At 34.7% G+C, this 24,113-nt stretch overlaps 1 protein-coding gene across 4 annotated transcripts in view; it reads left to right on the top strand.

The window, feature by feature from the left end:
* The first annotated feature begins 7,241 nt into the window (after positions 1-7,241).
* Positions 7,242-24,113, top strand: part of LOC123677445 (potassium/sodium hyperpolarization-activated cyclic nucleotide-gated channel 2) — a 194,291-nt gene continuing 177,419 nt past the window's right edge. For all 4 annotated transcript variants that reach the window (XM_045613988.1, XM_045613980.1, XM_045613970.1 and 1 more), the window contains exons 1-2: positions 7,242-7,381; positions 16,475-16,537. In XM_045613988.1, coding sequence (XP_045469944.1) covers positions 7,314-7,381; positions 16,475-16,537 — 131 coding nt within the window. In that variant the 5' untranslated portion in view covers positions 7,242-7,313. The remainder of the gene's footprint in view (positions 7,382-16,474; positions 16,538-24,113) is intronic.

The raw sequence follows: 24,113 nt of genomic DNA, 5'->3' as shown, positions 1-24,113 counted from the left end.
GGAGTTCCAATAGTACACGTATAGATTGTTGTAAAATGAAATATTCAGATGTCGCAAATGTCCTTATTTCGATTAACCTCACATTCCTGGATCACGAATTAATTGCCTGGCCTGAACCACTACTCTGTATTCAGGATGGAATATGAACATCTCCAAGGATGAATATTGAGTCTGTTCGGGAATACGTGAACATCAGACATCCGCTAAACTAGTCAATATTAGTAATGGGGCAACTCAAGAAGAATAATTAACGCTCTATGGTAGGTAATTCGAGGATATATGGCGGAGGTTTTGTAATTGCATGTTAAAATCTGTTTACGTTGACTAAAACTACCATTTCTTTTTCTTACAATTCTTCATCTTTATTGAGTGAACAATGTGTATTCAATAACCAAAAATGACGATAAATAAAAAAAGCACTGTATAGAAAAATAAAAATAAAAAAAAATCTCCCCCTCTGTGCTGAGGTGAGATGCCGCATTTCAAAAAATTAGATACGGGCAACTTATAACTTAGTTAAGCATTTACAAATGCCACAGTATTGACAAAATCACCAAACTTGACAATATGCACGGACCAGTACATGTCAAGATTCACAAATGGACAAATGGACAGTCCACTATCTATATCATGAAAATGTTTACAGTATGGCGATTAGTAGGTACATTGTTTCAGAAATTGTAGGAAAAATTTAAAATTTTCGAAAAAACATGGATACCATTCTCGAGGCTACAACTTTTCCTGGACGTAATTTCAATTTCACCTGAAAAATTTTTTTTCGGCAACCGTCCGGGAAGTGAGCACTTCCCGGACGGTTGCCTTTTCTCTGAGAAAGTAGCATTTCCCGGCCTAGTCCGGAAAGTACGTACTTCCCGGACTAGGCCGGAAAAGAATCATAGAATCCATAGCAACCGAAATAACGGCTGACAGTTCATATGAAATTAGTTGTCAAAAATTTGCATGTTTTTTGATCACAATCGCAATAAAATATGGAAAGCAGCAGCGATAGTGTTATTTTACATGGTTGCCGAAAAAATATTGTACGCAACACGCCCGAAAATGGTTTTTTTGGACTCACAGACTTCCAGGACTCGCTTACGCTCGTCCTGGAATTTTGTCTATTCGTCCAAAAAAACCCTATTTTCCGGACTTGTTACGTAAATTACTATTGTCGAAAAATTTTTGTAAAATTTTTCAAATGAAAATTGCAGAAAAATAAAAGTTCCTTCATGGGAAGATTGTACCTATTTATTGATTGATTCGACTATGCAGATCACGAAAATGGTTGCAGTATGGCGATTAGTACATTCTTTCAGAAATTGTAGGTAAAAATCTGAAATTTTCGAAAAAACATGGATACAATTCTCGAGGCTGCAACTTCTCCTGGACGTAAACTACGCCCTTGAAACCTCACTATCTTCCAGATCAGAACTTGATGTCCAAAAAACCTTTTCATTTGAGGGGTCTGTGACAAATAATTCAGGAGATATAACGATTTTTGGATGGAAATTCGATTTTTTCTATTTTTTCCCTAAAATCGAGTTCAAAATTCCTCAAAACTGTAAGGTCTACGCAAAATCGATGAGCAGTGCCAGAATTGACGATCCCTGATAAGTCGAATTTCGATTTCACCTGAAAAATTTTAGTAAAATGGATAATATTCCCGAGGCTGCAACTTCTCCTGGACTTGAGCTGCGTCCTTGAAACCTCACTATGTTCAAGATCAAAACTCGATGTTCAAAAAACTTTTATATTTGAGGGGTCTGTGACAAATATTTCAAAGTACTGTAGACCATGATTTGTTTGCTTCTAAGTAAGAATTATGCAAATAGCAGCTTGTTATTACTTAAAAACATCCAAAAAATGTTTTTCTTATGTTACTTCTATGGAAACTTTAAACTTGATTATTAGTCTTGAAAGCCAGTAAATCATGTATCTAAGACCATCGGGCACCACTAAATTTTCTCTAGAATCCAAAAAAACTATTATCTAGTTGTTACATTTTCTTGGACATAAAGAAAAACACTTTGTTTTTGAGAATTTAGATTTTCTCATCAATTTCTTATCAGATACGACTTATTCATTATCTCAGAAAAAAATCTGAGAATATAAGGAATATCATGCAAAAGGTTTGAGCTCTCCATAAGCCTCGCAAATATTGTGAACAGCCCTGTATATTATTTTTCAAAAAGTTTTTTCAATCTTTTTTTACAAATGAGTATTTTCCTTTAAAATTTTGCGTATTCTTAAGTGTGCCAGAATATCAAGTTGAACCAATTACTCCTATCTAACACATCTAACTTTTTTTCGAATAGTTCTTCATCAAACAATCTAATTTCCGCCGAGTAACTTCAAAAGAAAGTTGTTTATGGAAATCTCAAACAAAATCCTATTTCAAGTTGGGAAAACTTCGGCTAAATTCGAACGAAATAAACGAAAAAAGATTCAAATGTACCCACTCCAATAATGGCTATCACTCACGTGAATAAGCTCCTATTTTTCAGTTTGGTTAGACTTCGAAAAATAATAAATCAAAGGTGTAAATAATGCAGCGATATTCGTTTCCCCATGCAACTTCTTGCATGTGGAACAAAATCTGCAAAACACAGCCATGACCTGAATAGTCCTGTTCGCGTGTGGTGGTTATTCTTTGCCGGCAATCCTCCTCAAACTAAACGAGAATGTTTACGAACAACATAACGAAGTTACTTCGACCTGCCGTCTGACGTCCACAAGATGGATGCCTACTGCATTTGGGATGATATAAAGGATAAGTGGGCTCGAAGAATTCATATTCTTTCTATTTTTGATCGAAGGTCTTAGAAAACTTCTGCTATTCGATCACTTGGGGAGCTACGCTGTCAACAGAAGATATACTTCGTGAATCATGAGTCATATATAAACAGATCTCTGTTTTGCATGAAATACCCAACGGAGGTGAAATGAATAAAAGTAAACAACGAATATCAAATCCAAACGAATTTGAAAATTGCAGGCTTTTTATCAATAATCTCCAGTCAGTTTATCTCCTGACGTTTCGCCTACTTTGAACTTCAATCTTTGTGCAGTTGGGCGTCTTTTACTGCTCCATCTGAGTGTCATTGCTCTTTGGTGAAGAAATGAGTCATGCAGTAGCATGCCGGACTATGCCGATAAAATGTGTGTAACTGATAATTACACAGTTTTTGTGGTAGCCAATATTTGGCTTAAAGCTTGCTACATAAACGCATGCAAGTCGGCCAACTTGGCTTGAACATACTAAATTGAGTTACTTGCTTGAGTTGGCTAAGAGCTTGGGAATTTCGACTAAACCGATTGCGTTCAGTCGGATCGTAATGCAAGTCCAGTGCGACTGCCTTTTGGATTTTGATTTCACATATAATGCAACAGCTGTAGCAATAAGTATCTCATCAGACGTAATTTCATTTACGCTACCGAGCTATATACTGTAGTTGCCGAGTGAGTTGGTACATGTATATAGCCGACTTTGCTTGACATACCAAGTTGGCCAACTTGGCTGCGTGTATACAACGGGCTTAACACACTCTAAGGAAGTGCCATCTTTGGCCTCTTATGTTTCTTGGGGCTTTTTCATCGTAGTCGCAAGCTTACCTTATATTGTGGTTCGTTTGATATTTTGCTTTGTTGAAGGGCTTCACACTTAAATATAAGAGATGGTCGTCTAGGAAAGGTCTTCAAGTAGCCACACCCCCCTGACGAATCATTTTGCATTTACGTCTCGTCTCAGTATTGTATTCTGCACGACTTGAAGTCTCTGTAGATTGTCGAATGGTCGAATTGTCGAATTGAAGAGAAGAAGCCTGTTCGAATTTTTCTGCTTTTGCAGAATAACCCATCGCCACATCTAATGTGACGTATTGTTTCCGAGTAAGCTTCTTGTCAAGTATCACTCCCAGATACTTGACCTCGTTTTTCCATGCTAACCCCCACCGTACATTATGAGGTGTCTATGGGGATCTTTTCGCTTTCTGCTGAAGAAAACAGCCTCGCCCTTCTCAGGGTTCACTTCAATTCTCCATCGAGCGAACCATGATTGATATCTTGAAATGGCTTCTTGCCATTTTGTGACACCTAGAACTGGCAAGAATGACGTAATCGTCAGCATAATGTGCCATGCTGGTTACTCTTTGTTTTTGGAATGTACATATAATGTAAATAATAACGGCCGCAGCAGAGATTCCTGTGGAACTCAGGCTGAGAGAACCCTCTTCGGAGAAGGTGAGAGGTTATGGCCTTGGGGAGTGAAAAACCGACCGCAAACAGTTTATATAGATGCCCTTTATACCATATTTTATCAAACACTTTGGCCTCGTCCAAAAACACAGCTCCTGATACTCATTCGCAGTTGAATTCTTTTGTTATTTGTTCCACTAGTCACGTTAGCGAACATTATCTTACCTATGGACAAGAGGAGCAAAATTTGGTGTCTTTGCCAGTCTTATGGATTGAAACCAAGGGGGTTCACTTCCATTCCTCAGAGATCTATCTTAGTCGTATAATTCGTCAATGCTATTGAAGATTTCCGAGGATGGTTTCGCAATGTCGAGTTGGTGAATGGTTCATTTTTCAGATCTCTCCTTTCTTTGCTGTTGCATTTTTCGATATGGTCCAAATCCGTATTCCTCAAATTTTGGATGCATTGGCTTTTGAAATTATCTGTGAAAGCTTCTGCTTTTTTCTCTGGAATATATTCCATTCCCAGTAGTCCTATAATCGTTAATATTGGTTTCCTATCTAAAAGTGCTCTGTGAATTCGTAAAATACTAGGTATAATTTTAAATTTTGTCGAAGAATAGATGACATCTTAAACAGATTTGTAGACATACCAAAGTGTTCCACAAATCATTTTGTGAATAATGGCGAGAAAGGAATAATGAGAATCATGGAGTATTTTCAGGATTTGTTACTTTAGAAAAAACCTGCTGGAAATTATTTTGAAAAAGTTATAGTCAGTGAACTAGAAAAAATGTGTCTACTATTCAGTGGATACGATAATGCGATAAACTATGGTTTATTTTTCTAATCAATCCTATAATTAGTTGAATTTTTTGTACAGGTTTGAAATAATTGATTTTTTATTGATGAATAAATCTCCTAATGTTATAATAAAAATTTTCAGAGAGATGCCTTCAATTTTTTCATCTCTCGGTAGAAGACTTCAGGCCCCATTACTCAATATTAATTTTTTGCATTCTGCAAGAATGACTTCTGTTAGGGCGGTAAATTGGATCTTTGCCTGGAGCAGCAGTTTGGCTAGCTTCGGCTCTGCTAATATGCGCCCTGGCTTAGTCTTGTCACCTGAGTTGGTGAACACAGTAATTGCGTTGGCTTCTAAGCACTCGAGATCGGGTAGATCAATTTCCGAATAAGCAATGGAATTCTTGATCAAGATGGCTGCTTCACATTTCCTCTCGTCAGTCTGATCTTTAGGGATTTCAGTTTCCTTAACTCACTCTCCATTACTTAGTTCATTCATTTGGGGCGATTTGTTTGCGTTTTCTTTGTTGCCTTCAACGCTATCGGGATCTTCTCGTTTAGTATCTTTTCCCTGGTTCACCCGCCCTTTTGGGAGAAACGATATTCTGTGGAGATGAGCGATATTTCAAGAACTGTGTTTTTCACAGTCTCAGAGTTCCAAAGAACAAATACAGAGTGTGATGTGATTACATCACATCTGATCACAGATCGTTCCAGGGCATATCACCGTCCGTATCATGATTCTCGCATAAATCAGCGTTGAATTGATTGTTGCAATCGTAAATTTTGAAGCCAGATGTTTGTATTGATTCGTGCAACTTGAATACGCGAAATTCGATGTTTCCGAGGAGTTCTGGACTTGTCGAGGTCTGTATGGTCGTAAATTCAATTCTGAAAGACGTAGTCTCACCACCATACACTTGGTTCACTTGATGTACCTTCCTCAAACCATTTCTTACTTCAAGAGTAGCAGGATGGTGATTTTGAAGACTGGAAAACCATGAATCTGTCATTCCTTAACGATGTGCACCATCTTCTTCTAGATCCAGCTCTTCTGGTCAGCCTGCCTGCTGATGCCTGGTCAATAGTCTTTGGACTGTATATTATTCTAGGCTAACATTATTCTTCTAGCAACAGATCTCTGGCTCAGCCACTACTCTGACACAATCTCCAATTGGTAAACTCATTTTATGAAATTGTTTTTTTCAGAGAGTGGAAAACAAACTTTCCAATGACCAATGTTGAACGCAACTGATAAAAGATGCATTTATCGTAAAGAATTATTCAAAAATGGTTTCTTTTATCAAGTATTTTTAGCCCATCTGACTACATTCTGCGAATATTTAGTTGATTTTCCAATGAAAGATAGATAAAGAATAAAATATTATTGAACCAATTTTGATACTTGAGCCTAATTGAAAAAATCTTAGTGATCTTCTTTTATTTTTGCTCACTAGTGTATTATGTTATGGGGAAAATCATCTGATGTTGGTAGATCTTCATGTAAACCTCAATATTTATCTTCAGAAACCTTTAATATGTTAAGGAAAATGAAAATTATCTATCAAAGCTGTCAGTTTATCATAATTTTCGAAAATAATACAAGGAATGATAGTTCTACAGATAGATCTACTTGGTCGCAGTTCCCAGAAGGCTTACCGAGCCACAACGACTCCAGTTCAAATAATAATAGTTCTGTCTATTCCGAAACACCACTAAGTAGGAAATTGACTCCCTATATCATTGTTCATCATTGCAATATCTAAGTTTCAAGGAATTCAAGAGAGTTGTTAAGAAACCACTCGTACAAAGGATTATTACTGGGTTAGCGAATATTTTTTTGATGAATTGTGATTTTTTGATAATTATGACTTGTCCCATACATGGTGAGATGTCTCACAGGAAGACCGAATATTTTTTCAGATCTCATCGACATCATCCTCTACAAACCCCAATTGGTCCATTGAAATTTACTCTGACACTCAATCAGCGCGTAAAACAATTTTCAATTGTTCGCAGAAATTCGATATTTAGAAATTTTTCGTCGTGCCAAGGTTGTTCAATTATTGACCATCCGAATTTCATCGTTTCGTCTACGAACGAAACATTCAAATCGGGAACGCTAGAAAACCTCCGAATTTGAGGAGCAGACTGCAAAGCTGTCAAACATGTGTTGAGAGTGTCGGACATGCGCAGCCATCCCCAACCATCTTCGGGGCCTTCAGTTAGCTACGAAACGGGGTCACACAAGGAACCCCAAGTAATGCTCGGGAGTGCGCCAGGACTGACAGGGCAATGCAAGTCAGCTTAGACCTATGTCTATCAGGAGCCTCCACAGACGGGTGTCAGGACCCGGGGGATACGTACAACATTTCCACAATCAGTAAGTCCCATCATGTAAAAATGCCACAGGATCGACTGTCTGTCCCTGCTTTGCAAGTTATGTAATACGATTTTTCCCCCTCATGTTCACCTGGATCGAAAATATCGCTTCTCGATACGAACAACACCTAGATGCCGAAAAATCGAATCGAAACATATCGCCCTGCTTCCACCAGGTACCCTAACAGAGATAACGCTTTCAAATCGCTTTTCCCGATATAAACATTCGGACTGAAGATGAACAATCGACATTCAACAGCTTCACAAGCTCCAAAACATCTCCAAAATAAACTTGTCTATTTAAAAATCCTTTTCTCCCACGAAAATAGTAGGTATCGATTTATTAGATAATGATATCATTCCCAATTTTCGGTTTTGTATACCCCCCGGTTTTGAAGGTTATTTACTGATCTGTCTAGCTTTTTTTGCCTCGCAGAGATGGCGTTATTGATGTACCTGTAAACTTGAGGGTGGAAGAATTTTGGACGAAAACAGGCGGAGCTTATTGATGTTTTTTGAATGAGATTATGTTGTTGTGTTTGTTTAGATTTATGTTGGTAGATTTGTTGTTGTGATTGAAAATATGTTTCTTTCTTATGTTATTTATTTTCAAGTCCGCTAATTGGTCTTTAGTGTCGGTATTTTTCATTATTAAGTGATATTTTATGATGTTTTCATCATGGAGACAACAAACCTAATCATCATCTGCTTGTATCATAATTAAACTTGATTACCTACTGTTAGAAACAGTTGAATGGGCTCAAGATATAAGGAGTAAAATTGTTTGTATTGAGTAAATTTTGTCCATTATGGATAGTTCTTGATCTAGGAAATCCTCATTTGTTAAGTGGGAGGAACTTCTCCATTTGAAAAGTATTATGTTGTTACTTCGTTTCATTCGTAAAGTAATGTGATTACCTTCATAATCAATTCATTGTGAAATTTGCTTTCTACAAGAGTTAATACCTATGTTATGTTATATTATGATTCTTGTATCACGTTTTTTGAAAGCTCTTTGTATTTTTTTATTTTGAGTTGGGAATTCTCTCAAACGATGAAGTCCGACTAGTTATGATGAATTCTGTGGTCAAATTCAAGGTCGGTCGGTCATCTGATTGAACGAAAAGACCTAGAAATTTGAAATTTTCGGAGAAGGCCTAGATTTCGATTGTCAAGGTTGAGTACGTTAATAGGCAAAATGCACCTAAATATGGCCACTCGGAATTTTGTTCTCCTGTTCATTTCAAAATTACAGATTACATCCAGATAAAACAAATTCAAGATTAGTGGTGAATTTTGTTGATCACGTTACCTGAACCATATAAATTTCAAGAATAATATTGAAGAAAATTTACCCAATATTTCCATGAACCATGTGTTTGAGATTTGGGTGTTGAAATCACATCATCAGAATCATTCAGAAAATTCAGAAGATTATCAAAAGAGAATTCCCCAATGTTTTTCCTTTACAACTGATACGAACGAGATGAGATTTTGCGTGCATATTCAATATAACAATTTCTAGCTTGATGCTTGATTATTGTTGATAGCATATCATAATGATCTTCAAAAATTTGAGCCGAATACAAAAAAATCTCTAGAAGGCACTGACGTGAAGTTATGAGTTTTTGAGAGGTCATTGATTCATGGTAGATACCTTTGGATATACCTAATACAGTTATATGGTCTTCAAGGGTGCAATTGGCGCATGAGTGACGATCGCTCATAAGCACCTGACTTCACGTCCGTCTTAACTTTTTTTTTGCCGATATTTTGCTCAAATTTTGTATTATAAGATAATCATGAAATTTTGCATAAAGCTTGGAATTTTTATATCAATGACGGGTGCTCAAAAGCTTAATATATATAAAATCTGCCGATTTCAGATTTGTTTATTCATCCATGAATCCTTTTGGAATGTAATGCAGTTTTTTTGCATAGTTTTATATACCTCGTTCAGAATTGATGTATTCCTATAGTAAACATGTGAGTACGTGACTTTCCTATAGACAATTTGATTATGACACACGTATTCGCTGTTGTTTACACAATAGTCAAGTCAGATTTCCCCGCTTAACCCTATGAAGTTCCGCTCGTATTCGAATTTTTCAATTGTATTCGTTGTGTCTCAATAAAATGATTTGCAAATTCCAAATACAAGCTAATTTTTCGTAAGATATATTGATTTGGAAGAAAAAATTGCTTCCTCTAGTGAAATATTATTTTGTCGATGAAAAATATAATTATTTTTTTTTATTTTTGAAATTTGATTATTGAAAAATTGAAATCATAATAATGAATTTCAAACTGTGGAATTTGAATGGTTTTGCATACCAAAACAAACCACAATTAAAAAAATTCAATGAAAACGATCAATTTGATTTACATTCAGAATTACACATCGTCAACATCATGAATTGATAATAGTGTTACCATCCAATAGGTGAGAAAATATCTCAGATTTCAAACACAAACAACTTAAACATTAACTAAAATTTTTAGGTTAATACTGAATCTCACTAGGTGTGATGTCAAACAAAAGAAAAGTTTGATGTGAAATGGTGAAGGATCCGGTTCTTCAAATCTCGACTTTAATTATTTATAAAGTTTCAGGAGGAAAGACTTTTTACAGGTTGACAATTTTTTTTATTAATATGACAATTAGACCTTCATCATTAAAATTGATTGAAAAAAATTGAATACCATCAATGTTTTATTGGTCTATTCATATTCAATTAAATAATAATATGGTTAGATAGTAGGTACTAATGAAACATTACAATTTTCATTTCCGAGATACAAAAAGTTTTCAATTTTTTTTGTGAAAGCTCTGAAATTCACCATTTTACAGAAAATCGAATTCAAACATTCTTTGAAGATTTAATCTTATATAAAAAATCTTACTTGAGGTAAAGAGTTTTTGAGCGCTCTTTCATTCATTAGCCTATTGAAGATTACAGAACTGTTATCTATATGATTTATATGAGATGTGATTATCTGTCATGTTAATATTTTCTGTTATACTATCTAGATGATAGGAACTTCTTGAAATTCTACCATAGATAAACTAAATCTAAATCTTGTCTGATCTGTAGTATTTTTTCGATATTCTGCTTGAGTTTTATATGGTTCTAATGATACGATCAACAATAAATTTGCAATAGAGTTGTTCTTTAATGTTCTCTGTAATGATATCGAGTAATATCAATTTTCTCAACTGGGAAAAGGTAGGTACAATAATTAGGCCGACACCAAAATGTTATATTCTGACCCTGTTCGCTGAATTGCCAAAAATTCAGCATTATCCAATCTCCCCCTATTAATTTTCCCTACCATAACGAATCTAAAATCGCCTATCGATGAAAACTCATCAGATTCCCAAAATGGTAGCCCATATTCTATATTCCTCAACACGTACCTAAAATCAATATTAATACTCTTATATCTGCTATCGAACAGGCAATTAACCTAGTTGGGTATCTTGGGTGTATCTTCTCTTTGTTACAGATAAGTTAATGTAGAGTGAATATTCCTAAATGTAATTTCACTGCTCGTTATGAAATTACATTATTTGGTAAAATTAGGTCCTTTTTTTATTATATGAATATAACCATTATAATATATATTTGTTGGATTTGGTCCTTATTTGATGGAAATTCATTACAGATGAAATAATAAAACGATGTTATATCCACTGAGCTTTTAATGTTTGCTCAATTGTTTCGCCAACAGTGTCTTCATCAGATTACATATCGACTGATAACAGAACAGAGGTTGTGGACAAACTTATATAGGTGACATAATAAACTTTACAGGTGTATTGGATTTTATCCGCCTAGGATTTGCAAATTATCTGAAAAAATTCAATCATAAAGATGACTTTATATATGTTTATTCATTCAAAAGCACAACTCACCTCATTAATGAATTTCTTCAGATATTTTAGAAATTCCAGGCGGCAAATATCCAATATACCTGTAAAGTTCATCATGTCCCACTTAGTATTCATGTTTTTTCGGTCAGTGTTCATAATTTACTCACCTATATAATTTCTCTTCAATCTCTGTTTTGCTGTGTTCATTTTATAAATATTGCTGCAACTCTTCTTCTGTTGAACATTTTTTATTTCTGTAAAAAACGTTTTTGAATTTTCCGTAAACATTTGATATTTTATGAGATATCACTATGAATTTTTTTTTTCGAATTTAACAAACCGGATATTTATACAAATCTCGATAGAATTCCAGGTATTCAGCTTGCTTGATACGGCCAGAAAACTTTTTCTGCAAAAGTGTGATTGTTTCGTTGCTTGTTTGGAACATAGCGCGGTCTTGAAAATCTTGAAAATAAACGTCAACAGATCAATATCTGCGTTGTTGAAGGGAGTAGGATTTTTTCATTTTTTTTAGTTTCATTGTGATATTGAAGGAAATAAAAAAAAACCGATGAACTTGCAAAAAGGACATCAAGGTCCTGAGTCCTCCCGTAGGCTTGGATAATACCAAATCAAGCGCTCCAACAATGGGAGAGGGACAATAGTGAAACCTTCTGGAGGAATACTCCGGGTCTTGATCAGGCAAAAAAAATCGTGGTGCTTTCAATGACCTATACCAGAAAGCTTCAGAAGCTACCATGCGCTGAGCTTCGGTTCATGGTGGGACTGCTGACAGGACACTGTCAGTGCAAATATCTTTTGTACCGCATGGGTGAGTCAGCAGATGAGATCTGGAGACTGTGGAAAGGAGGTAGTAACAGCCGAACACATAATGTGCAAATGCTGGCTGGCCTAAGAACCACTCATATGGGAAAGTCAGTTCTGGATACTCACGAAGTAATAGCCAAGGCTCTCAAGGATGTCATCGGTTTCATGAACAGTATTGACGGCCACCCTGGGTTAGTATGAATAGGTAGGGTTAAGAACAAAATATCAATTCATGGTCGCAATTCCCGACAGATTAACAGAGCCTTCACGACCCCTATTCATTGAAAAAATAATAATTCTTCCATCTTTAGTAATGGTGTAGTTTTTACTTGTCAAATTTCAAAAGATGACAACTGCGACCAAATGGACTATTTTGCCTCCTATCAGAGATATTGTCGCCATCACATGATCTACAGCAACAGCTTGCCTTCCAGTTCTTTAGTTCTCATGAACTCCAATATCTGGAATGGCTTCAGGGAGGCTACTTCCTGACTTCTAAAAGTTTCTTGTCTAAAGCATATTCTGCCTTGGCTTGTGACGGCGAAGCATTCCGTAGCTGCCCAGATTGTGGGCTATTCAATAAACCTCTTCACAACCGTTATAACGATAATCTCAATGATTCTTCCCCTTCCTTTTATTGCTTACAAGCATTGGCAACATACCTGTAAACATAAAATTTGATTAAAAGCAAATAAAAAAATAAGGACATATCCCTCAAAAAAAAGCGCTAACCTCAGACAATATGTTTTGGGCTTTCTGCCCTCATCATTGGAAAAGTGTTGGGATGAGCAACACTCAATGGGAAACAACAAACAAACAGAGTCAACAACAGAAGACAGCCGCAAATTTGTGGTTTCATTAGGAAGATCGTATGGGCTACAGGACAACAACCAACATCGCCACGTTAGCAACTATAGCTACCTGCGCGTGAGATCCATTCCAGCTCAATATCTATAAAAGGAATAATAAGGGGAATTGATTAAAAGCAAACATAAGATTCAAGGGCATATCCCCCAAGAAGCGCTAACGGTAAACACGTGTTTCGGACTTTTGACCCTCGTTAGTACGGTGGCTTCTGCCTTCTGTAGTTGATTCCGTTTGTTGTTTGCCACCTTATTCCCTTTTTCTTTGTTTAATGAACAATTCACCAAGTTAGCCAATCCACATTGTTGTTTTCTTGGTCTCGGATGTTACGTAGGTAGATATAGCTTCCCACGTGGTAATGCTAGTTGCTGCTGTAACCACAAATGGACGACTGACTTCTGTCGTTGATTTGTTTTTTTTGTGATTTCCTTCAAGTATTGCTTATTCCAACACTTTTCTATCGTAATGCAGAGGGCTGAGAGCCCGACACACTTATCTAGGAAAAGCACTTCTCTTTGAGGGACTGTCCTTAATTCCTTTTTCTTTGTTTAATGAACAATTCACCAAGTTAGCCATTTCACATTGTTGTTTTTCCTGGTCTCGGATGTCACGCAGGTAGCTATAGCTTCCCACGTGGTAATGTTAGTTGCTGCTGTAACCACGAATGGACGGCTGACTTTTGCTGTTGTTGATTTGGTTTTTTGTGATTTCCTTCAAGTGTTGCTCATCAGAACACTTTTTTACTGTACTGATGAGAGCAGAAAGCTCGTAACACGTGTCTACAGTTGGCGCATCTTCTTGAGGGATTTTAAATTTGCTTTCATTTGTTATTATTAATATTATTCTTTTATATAAAATTTGATCTTTGCACAAATAAACTTGTTTCAACAAGGATTCAATTGACACCATTCCAGCTTTGCAAACACGATGGAAATCACTCTGTAAATCTCCAGTTGAAAGCAATCAATTATTTGAAGGTGAATTCAAGCGTTCGAAGATGATTCATGGGTATCTAGCTCCTGGGCGCTTCCCTATCGGCTCCTATCAATTTTAATATCTCGTCCAAATTAAAACATGCAATCGAATTTCCAAGGTTCCAAAACAGAATTGATGTTGGTTCGTTCTTCAAGCGAATTGGAACTATCATTCTTTATTAAATATCGCATTCATATCTCGTCTAGAATATCGCGGAGGATTGTTGGAAATTCTCCGAATAAAAGTTGTGAAATTCGACCGATTAATTCCGTTGTGAGATGCTATAAAAAGGAGCCATAATGAATTTTGATGGCGAACCATTTTTCACGTGGCGCTTCAGAAACAATTTCCTTATTGTTGTCGATTCAGATGCAGGAGGGTGGTTCGTTTATTTTGAATTAGAGTGATAAGCATCAGAATTGGTTGTAGATCATCTTTATAAATGATGAAAATTAAATATCTATAAATATTTTTCCATTTTCACACTGAAATTGATCACAGAGCAGGCGATGCCCAAGCGCTATGAAGTGTTTTTGTTCGACTGAGTTGATATTTTGCGTGTATGTAGATGTAGATGAGGTGTATTATATGTAACTAGAAATATTTCATTTTCAACTATAGAATCTTGAGCTGAAAGTATAAGGTTTTCCAATAAGTTATTCCATTTTGAAAGGCCCGCTGTATGGGCAGATGTCATCATTTGAATTTCAATAAGTGAAAACTATACCATCACTAAAAACAACAATGCATTGAAATTGTCAAAATTCACTACAAAAATGGTGAAAATTTTGCAGTCACGGTTCGAAAACTAAAGCACTGAAGCATCTTCTCGTCCGTGAAACTGGTGGCAAAATATGAGTTGTTGCACAAGTCAGTTATGTGAAGAATCGAAATTATGTGCGTCACTCTAAAACAATTGTGAATATTGCTGATGTAGTACGTAGGGTTGACGATAACTCAGGTTTGTAGATTCTTCGTGGATCTTAGGAATTACACATTCCGCAACACCGCAAACGACTAATTGGAAGATATTGATATAAAAGACGTTTATTTTCAATATGACGGCGCTACGTGCCACACAAGTAACGAAACAATAGCAATTTGTAAGAAAAGTTTCCTGGCCGTTTATTTATCGAAGAGATGATCAAAATCGGTCACCGATATATTGTGATATAACACCTTTAGACTTTTTCCTTTGGAGTCACATGAAATATAAGGTCTATGCTAATGCTTCAAAATCGATTCAAGGTCTTAAAGATGGAATTCGTGAAGTTATCGAGTATACACAGCCTGAAATGTGCGAATGAATCATGAAAAATTTCATGGAAAGAATATGGTGTGCAACCATGGTCGAGGCAGCCATTTGGCTGACATCGTTTCCCATTTTTAATAGCATACCAAAAATGAAAATACATTGGTTTCTTTCGAAATATACTTGTTTTTTTCATATCAAAATGAAACCTCTTATTGCAAAACTATTATGAAGATGAAGTCCTAACCTAACCTAACCTAACCCAAATCAACTGGATGATATGTTTACTTGTCTGAGATACAGGGTAACTGTATGTCACTTCTCCTCCGAATGAAATATGTTATTGTTTTTTCAAATGTTTTCAAAGTAATAACATTTGAATCAGATTTATATTTACGATCGTTATAATTGAGTGATCGATGGAAAATTGCCTAGTTACGGTTGTCATACCAAATTAATTATGATAGACATGAAGTATAATAATAATTGATATTTATCACTTGCTATAGCTATAATTTTCCCACCGGCAGACGGAAATCGAATTCATTGTGGGTATAGAAAAAAAAATAATAACATAACAACCACCTAATTAACCTGACTTCATCAACAAAAAGTTCTACTTCTACTACTTCACCAGAGGGAAAAGTTTTGCTATGTAAACGATGAATTAGTTACCATTAACAACATAAAAAATTCTAATTAAAAAAAAAATAAATTTATTCAATAAAATTACATTTATTGTGTAATTGGTGAAAGTTGCATTTTTGAAAATTGAAACAATATAGTAGTGTTTGGGCAGGGTTCTATTCAGAAGCTGATGGCTCAATGGAGCAATGTGAGTTGCTAGTTCCAGGAAATTCGTTGACGTACAATATATTCTACTAGTATTCTCATTTTTATTTTGCTGCAAGTCCTTGATGTAGCCTTCTGCTATACAACTTGGCTTCCAACCCCCGTGTCTTTTCGAAGACTCAATGTTAAATGTTAGCTGCTTACTCGAAGTGATTGATATATTATGTTCTTTGCCAATTTATTGCTTTAGCTTCGTAGATAATGTGTTAGTTTATAAATACTGCAGTGTAAAAGAAAGAATATGTATTTATTGTTCAATAAAACTTGTTCCAATTTTACTTACAAACCATTAAATAAATTAATGTTCATATAATGAATTTCTCCTAATATAATACCTCTCAGCTTTCTTACCTCTCCTACATACTCGTTCTCTTTTACATATTCTTTTCTATCTTTAATCTTTTTCTGATACTCTTGATATTTTCTCACTTCTATTTTCTTCCTCACAGAAATGGCGAGAAAACCTTGCTCATTACCAAGGCCAGGTCGGCAGAACAATCAGTCATATGGAGGTATGATTAAGTGTTGAAAAGAGTCAGTGGTAATGCACCACTATTTATTTCCAGAAAATTTCAATCAAACAATGCTCATACTTCAAATGGAAATGAATGGGAGTGATTACCATTGACTTGAAAAATTGGTGTTTAGCAATCAATGTTTGAATATGTGTTAACTTAATGAATTTCATCCAATTAGTTAGATTGGAAAGATTCGAAATGCGATTTGTGAATTTATTATGTTTTAATGTTTTGTGGGGTAGGTATGACAAATAACTCATTTCATTAATGATGTTCTTCTCCTTGAATAATTTGATTGAAAACTAATGCTCTATTCGGATACGAGAACCAATTGAAATAAAGGAGAACTTCCATTCGAAAAAAAAACAATTAACCAAAATTAATATCAGAAATACAGGGTGTTCCTAAATTAGAGGTACAAAGGAAAATGAGAGATTTCTTGGAATATTTCCTCCTGTCGAAAATTCTATGTATATGGAGAACAATTATCGAAAATTACAGCGATAATTGCATTCGGGAAATATTCCCCCGTTTATAGGACTTTTTTTCTCGAAATTATACCAGCAATCTCATTTTTTCCTTTGTATCTCCAATGTAGGAATACCCTTTATTTCTGATATCAATTTTGATATCATACTAGTTTAACTAGACCCTGTATATAGACATTCGTAATATACCTACCCAATATTGAAAGCAAATACTATAGAACCTTTAGAATCAGACCTAAAAAAAAATTTGTTTTGTTTCTGTTACCTATCAACATGGTGTGATTCGATTTTGAAATTTCACGCGCTACTTTGGGGTCATGGAACGATTTTTGTGATGTTATTGTGAAAAATGTGTTATATTGAATCTATTTTTATTGGTTTGGTGTAGAAAGTTTCAATAGCATGTATGTAGTAGATAGATAGATATCTGTCATTTTTGCAGAGCAAATATATCTCTTATATTCAATTCGGGAATTTCCCCTTTTATTTGATTTCTTTATATTGACATTGTCGATCCAAAAAAATTGCAATTTAATTTTATATTAATTATTTATTTATGACTAATAATAAGTTTCCTTTGTTTTTGCACTTTATTGCTATATCATGAGACATAAATTCGACTCCCTCAAAAGTGCCAGTGATAAGTGAGTTGTCTTTGTTCATTTTGTATTGAGATGAATGATTTCTTTCAATGTTCAACCTTCAGAAATAATATAACTAATTGCAGAAACTACTTCTACCTTGGTCCTTGATACCAAAAACTTCAAAATTCATTCATAATACAATCTTACGTACTTAATAGAATAAAAAATATCATTATTAAACCCATGGTTTAATCTACTATTTTGCATACGGTAGTACCAAATTTATATTTTCGAGAAACGAAAAAGAACAACCTTCTAAAAAAATGAACACCAAATTCCCCTTCAAAGTTCTAAGAATTGTACAACTTTCTAGAATAGCTGTAAATCACGATTTTAGAGGAGGATCAAATAAGATTCCTAAGGCCCAGTTTCACCAAACAGCACTTGATCCCAGATTGATTGAACCCCGCTTGTTACTAAAGCAGGCTTAACAGTGTTTTCTGTTTCACCATGCATCAACCCGTCCGAAGATGATCGCGATTAACCAAATCGCGTTTAAATAGTCAAACCATTTGGCAACGTTGTGAACAAAAAGTTATATAGTGTTCTGTATCGTATTAGCAGTGATGACCACCATTGGCGCTAGGTGTCAGGTGTCATTCATTCATAACTCATAACATTTCAAAACATTTGTCATCTTGTAAACAAAAAACAAAGTTAATTTTTGCCGAAAATGTCGAGTGATGTGCTTCGAAATGTCGGAAACTTGCAGAAGTTAAAAAGAAATTATCCCATTTCACAAAACCACATATTCTGGAGAAAAAAACTATATAAGTAATTTTATTAACTTATTTATTTTTATTAACAAGTTTAACTGCTTCTTAAATAATATTTCAGTCAAACATATCAATGAATTATTCTTTGCAATAAATTTCATAAAACACAAAAACAAAGTTTACGTGTATTTTAAATGGGAAATATTGAGCCTATACATATAGTCATATTTTGATAAAATTGTCCCAAAAATTAGAAATTTCCGGAAAAATAATTACATAGACAAGAGTTCCATACTGATAAATAATTATTAATCTCAACTTGAAAGGTTGTAATCCTCCAAAAATGGCCGATTAGTGCTAAATCGCGATTGGTCGATTAAATGGCGCTTTGGAATGTGGTGAAACGCTACATTACATTAATCGTGATCTAAGGCCTCACTTAAGAGCCAAGTTAAGATTAAAGCATTTGGTGAAACTGGGCCTAAATAATCACTAAATTTATTAGAACTGTATCTACAAAGATCCCACACATCCCTATGGTAATATTGTACCACATAAAATAACATGTGTAGAAAGACCATTTTGGAATATTGGAAACATAATTCACAAAGTAAAAACCACGTTCATCGAATCGTGTCTAACGAAATACCAACCAACAAAGGATCTTCAACGAACCGAATATGAAGACATTTTCGAAACAATAGTTTTCAGATTAGATTCCGATACGAATTTCATTTCATTAGAATCGCAGTGTTACATTCAAAGGAAAATCGGCAGCTGTTCATGGCTTCCATTTCCTTTCCTTCCAATTTTGAATGTATCAACGAGATGAATTTGGGCTTTCGGATTATACTTTCTAACGTAATACTTGATCGCAAGTCGGGACCAAAAAAATGTATTTATACACTTTAGGGAATAAGAGGGATATTATGAACACCTCATTTGAGGATCTTAAGTATCACTTTTAATACTTCAGGGATAAAAAGAAATTTGATCCCTGAGGGATTAAGAAGAATTACCACCACGTGGCTTTTCGCGTATCAGTCAAACTTTGGTACTCATTCAATTCTCTTCTGGTGCTTCTGTGATGACCAAATAATTCACCATACTATTGAATCAAAATTACCAATAAATTTTAAATCGTGAACACAATGAAATCAAAGAAACCCCAAAAATGCTATTCTGTATACCATAATGAGGGTCTATTGGCATTCTATTGTGGCCACGGCAAATCTGATTAGTATTTCTATTCAATGTTCTGAGCTGTATAAAAACTGTATGGAAAACGTAGTAGTAAAATATTTATTTTAAAAAATAAAATAAAACAAGGGGTTGGAAAAAGTACAGTGCATTAATTCCATTGAAACCTTTTTTTTATGTTTGACAAGGGTTGAATTAGTGTTGAATACAACCTAGTAGTCCTTACCTAATACACCTTTCATCCACAGTGGTAGATATGTGGAGACTGCCTTAGAACAGTTTGGTTTATGTCTCAAAATAATTTTTCTAATCATTACTCAATGATCAATGATATACATATCCGTTTACATCAATCATGATATTACATGTCAAATTGACTTCTCATTCATTAAAAAAGGGAAAAATATTTGTTAATTACTAGGAGACAAGAACTAACACAATACAATATTTTAAAACATCAAATAATTTATAGATCTCAAAAACATTCACATAATAAATATATGAAACGCTACAGTTGTATCTATATCACATCAGTAATTTGAGAGGTTGAAAGTTAAAGTAAGTAATAACAAGTAAATTTGATTCTTGAATTCTATGCTGCAATCGATCAATACCTGAACGTCTCGTAACGTTAAATTGAGGAAGAATATTAAATTCGTCAACGGATTTCAGTTACATTTTCATTTTAAACGTTGGCATTATTCTCTATCCTCTGTCAACTCTTGGAAGGAGATTTGAAGTTTAGTGTTAATATTACCAAACCAAATATTTTAATGCAAAAGTCACTGACGGATAAATGAAAAAAAAATCAGATTGTATTGAATTTTATTTGATCTAACAGTCGAATACTCGAACAGAAGGCCCATTCTAATAATATTCATTAGAAATAACTAATGATCCTGTTGTGGTCCCCTATCGACATATCATTGTGAATTACTTCGAGGTTTAGTTAGTTCAATTCGCAGTCATGTAAGCACTTTTTTGTTTGCCTATGAGCTAAAGATTGCACAAAAAAAACGTGTGGATTTGCATAAGGCTGGACTCAAAAAAAATCATCGAATTTCCATCAGCAAATCACTGCTGAATCGCAACAAAATCGACCCATTTTTGAAGCGGTTCGTGACTGGTGATGAAAAGTGAATCACTTACGACAACGTCAAGCAAAAACGGTCATGGTCGAAATGCGGGGAGCTGGCGGAAACGGTAGCCCAGCTAGGATTGAAGGCCAGGAAGGTTTGGTTGTGTGTTCGCTAGGATTGACAAGAAATTATCTTCTATGAGCTGGTCCCCTACATCACAACTGTTAACTCGGAACTATTCTGTCAACAAGTTGCAAGAAAATAATTATCGACTTTGTAACAAGATCAAAGGAATAATATATTGGGTATATAGCCACTTGAAGATCTTATTAAGCTCTCTATTAAATTTGGCCTAGCTTTCGGTCATTTACATGGCCATCTTCAGGGCAAAATAATCAAAATTGTATTTTGAATATAATTGAATTGTTGATTATACCTATTTTTTAGTTTTTAATTGTATGACCTGTAATTTCTATTTAAATGTGACTCTCATCGTTATAGTTCTGCCTAACTTTTCATTGTTAGGTTCAGATTAATTTGCCCTGAAGATGTCCATGTAAATGTCCGAAAGCTAGGCCAAATTCAATAAAGAGCTTAATAAGATCTTTAAGTGACTATATACCCAATATATTTTTCCTTTGATATTCTAACAATTGGATCTTCTGAAAGAAGCAATTGCCCAGAAGTGGCAAATTGTAGAGGAATTGTGTTCTATCAGGACAACGCCAGATCACACACATCAATAGTGACTCGTCAGAAACTCCGGCAGTTTAGCCGAGATGTTCTAATGCGTCCACCTTGTAGTCCGGACCTGGCACCAAGTGATTACTTATGATGAACGATTTTGCTGGATTAAAACTTGCCTCAATAGAGGCTTGTGAAAATCGACTAATTTTTTTGACAATAGATAAGAGGCCTTCTATGAAAGAGGTATAATGATATTACCTTCAAATGGCAAAAATTTATTGAACAAAACGACGCATATTTGACCTGAATCTGGCCATTCTAACTATAGTAATCTATAGTAATTGAAGCCTCATTTTTCGTTCAAAAATAATGCTTTTTTTTTCACTACACCTTATATGTAATCTACCAGCAAAGACATCTTTTTTTTCACCTCCATTGTCAAACAGCGCGCCTATAATATAACTCTTCTGGATCAGGTGTATGGAATCCGGTTTAGAATTCTAAACCTTGTCCAACGAAACTTTCCCAACTTGGAAATTGTTGAATAAAAATTCATGCCTCAAGTTTCTTCTCGCTTAAATTACTAATTATGAACAAGATGAGAATTAATTACGAAAAATTAAATTCTATTCGAGGTTCAAGTTATTAAGAAATTTCGAGACCAGGGTGGTAATTTCTCAACTAACCGATGGTCTGGGTTTAATCTCCGGTGCAGGTAGAGGTCAAGGTTGATACTGAACATAGAATGTTATTAGGAGCGAAATGAGAGTAAGATAACTTAGATAATGCAATGTTACTGACATACTTTTTTTTTAAGCTTAGACAAACTATTCAAGAAATATATGAAAATATCCTTCTGAATTAGCAAATACAGTAGATCAAATTTTCAATATGAAGTAGGGCTCCGCCAAAAATTCGAATCACATTATTACCATCAATCAAAAGCCAACAAAAAAAATCAAAATAAAAATCTGATGAAATTTTCTCATTTATAATTGAATAAAGCCCGCAACTTCAGCTCTTGCCCCCATAAAATGATTAACGAATACAGCAACACACTGATATCCGGATTACTCAGTAGGTTATAATATCATTCAGATAAAATGAGCACTTTCATAAAAGCTCTTATGGGCCTGTATTGTTTTCCTGACAAAACTCATAAAAGTGGGGAGCTGTCATGTCTTGATGGATGGTTTCCGTGAAATGAATTATTATGTGCTGATGAACACATACGAATGTTCACTTCCCAGCCATGTTGATATTTTCGACACATCACCACACTCTGCGAAAGTTAGATACTACATCATATTGATTTTGTAACCCTCTGACAGCATAATATTGAATTTTTGTCTTTTCTCTATTTTAAACGTTTTCTTTTTAGTTCTCTAAAAAATAGTTATTCAACCTATAAGGGAGGCAAGAGACACTTTTTTACTTCCAATAAAATATGAGTTTGCCTTGGGTTTTCATTGTCAAAGCTACATTTCCTTCTTCAAACTGAATTCCAAAGAAGATAAAATTCTAGAAGCAGCAACTACTGCATTTGAATTCTTTTATTGGAGAATATTAAGAAAGGTTACCAAACAGCACATAAGAAAACAAAGAGTGTTGCCTAAAATGAATTCAATAACCTCAATATCGAAAATGATAATGCTGGCATATTTCCTGGAAAAGATCCAAATATTAAAGTCTCCAAGTTTGTTGTGCAAAAATTGTTTATTGAATACAATATGGATATACAGAAATTTCCAAGACTCAGAGCTTTTTTGAAGAGAAAGAATGATGGATATAAACCTAGAAAATCGAATGTTTTTAGATGTGGAGAAATAAATAGATTTTTATTGTGGAGGCTGAGGACAATCATTTTTTGTTTCTGAAGGGAGTTATGATAAAGAAAAAGGCTAGTGCTTGTGGGCTCCAGGAACTATGTGACATGATGGTAAAGAGAATGTACAAAAGTTCGAAAATATAGCCATTGTCAATACAAGTTTAAAAAAATGGTATGACTCACATAGGGCACTCATTAAGTAGAACTTCAACTACTTTGTTAGCCCAAATTCAATTCAAAGTCCTCCCACTAAAGAGACAAGGGGGTTGGAAATCGGATACAACTGCAGAAATTTATGTCATGGAAAATCTTTCTTACAAAAATAAGATGACCAATAGGATTTTGAACAACAATAGTTGTCAAACATCGGACAAATGTAATATTAAAAATATCCAGATAAATTGATGTTTCAGGTAAGGGCATCATTACTGAATTCTTGAGAGAATTAAATTTTTTTTTCATTCGTAAATGTCAAGGTTCAACCTTCCTCATGAACTCATAAATTTAAAAAAATAGTCATCAGTTTTTATTCAGAGCCGATAAAAAATTCAAATTTTTTATAGCCCACTTTTAAAGTAATAATAGTTATTCTCAATTTAAAGCTCTAGAAAAATTATAATTTCTGTTAACACCTCTTCAGAATTGGTAATATCCCTTCAACTAAAGAAATAATAAACGATATAGAGCTGCTGGATTTTTCTATTTCACCCTTATACTGCCGATTTAAAATTCTCCTGTAAAAGTCCACACTTGAATCCCGTAAAAAATTAAGAACACCTATTAAGCCACTCAACTGCAACATCCTAGTAGATAAGATTCAATCTATCGTGTGAAGTACAATCGAACTCTGATAATTAATCCATTTTCGTATATTAATCAGCACACACCAGCCCCTCTCAAGTAGTGCCTACTAAGACCTTATTGTTCA

The sequence above is a fragment of the Harmonia axyridis genome, chromosome 1 (genome assembly GCF_914767665.1).
Source record: "Harmonia axyridis chromosome 1, icHarAxyr1.1, whole genome shotgun sequence".
NCBI classification, from domain to species: Eukaryota; Metazoa; Arthropoda; class Insecta; order Coleoptera; family Coccinellidae; genus Harmonia; species Harmonia axyridis.
The sequence above is the reverse complement of the archived record's forward strand: the minus strand, read 5'-3'. Positions and strand labels throughout refer to the sequence as shown.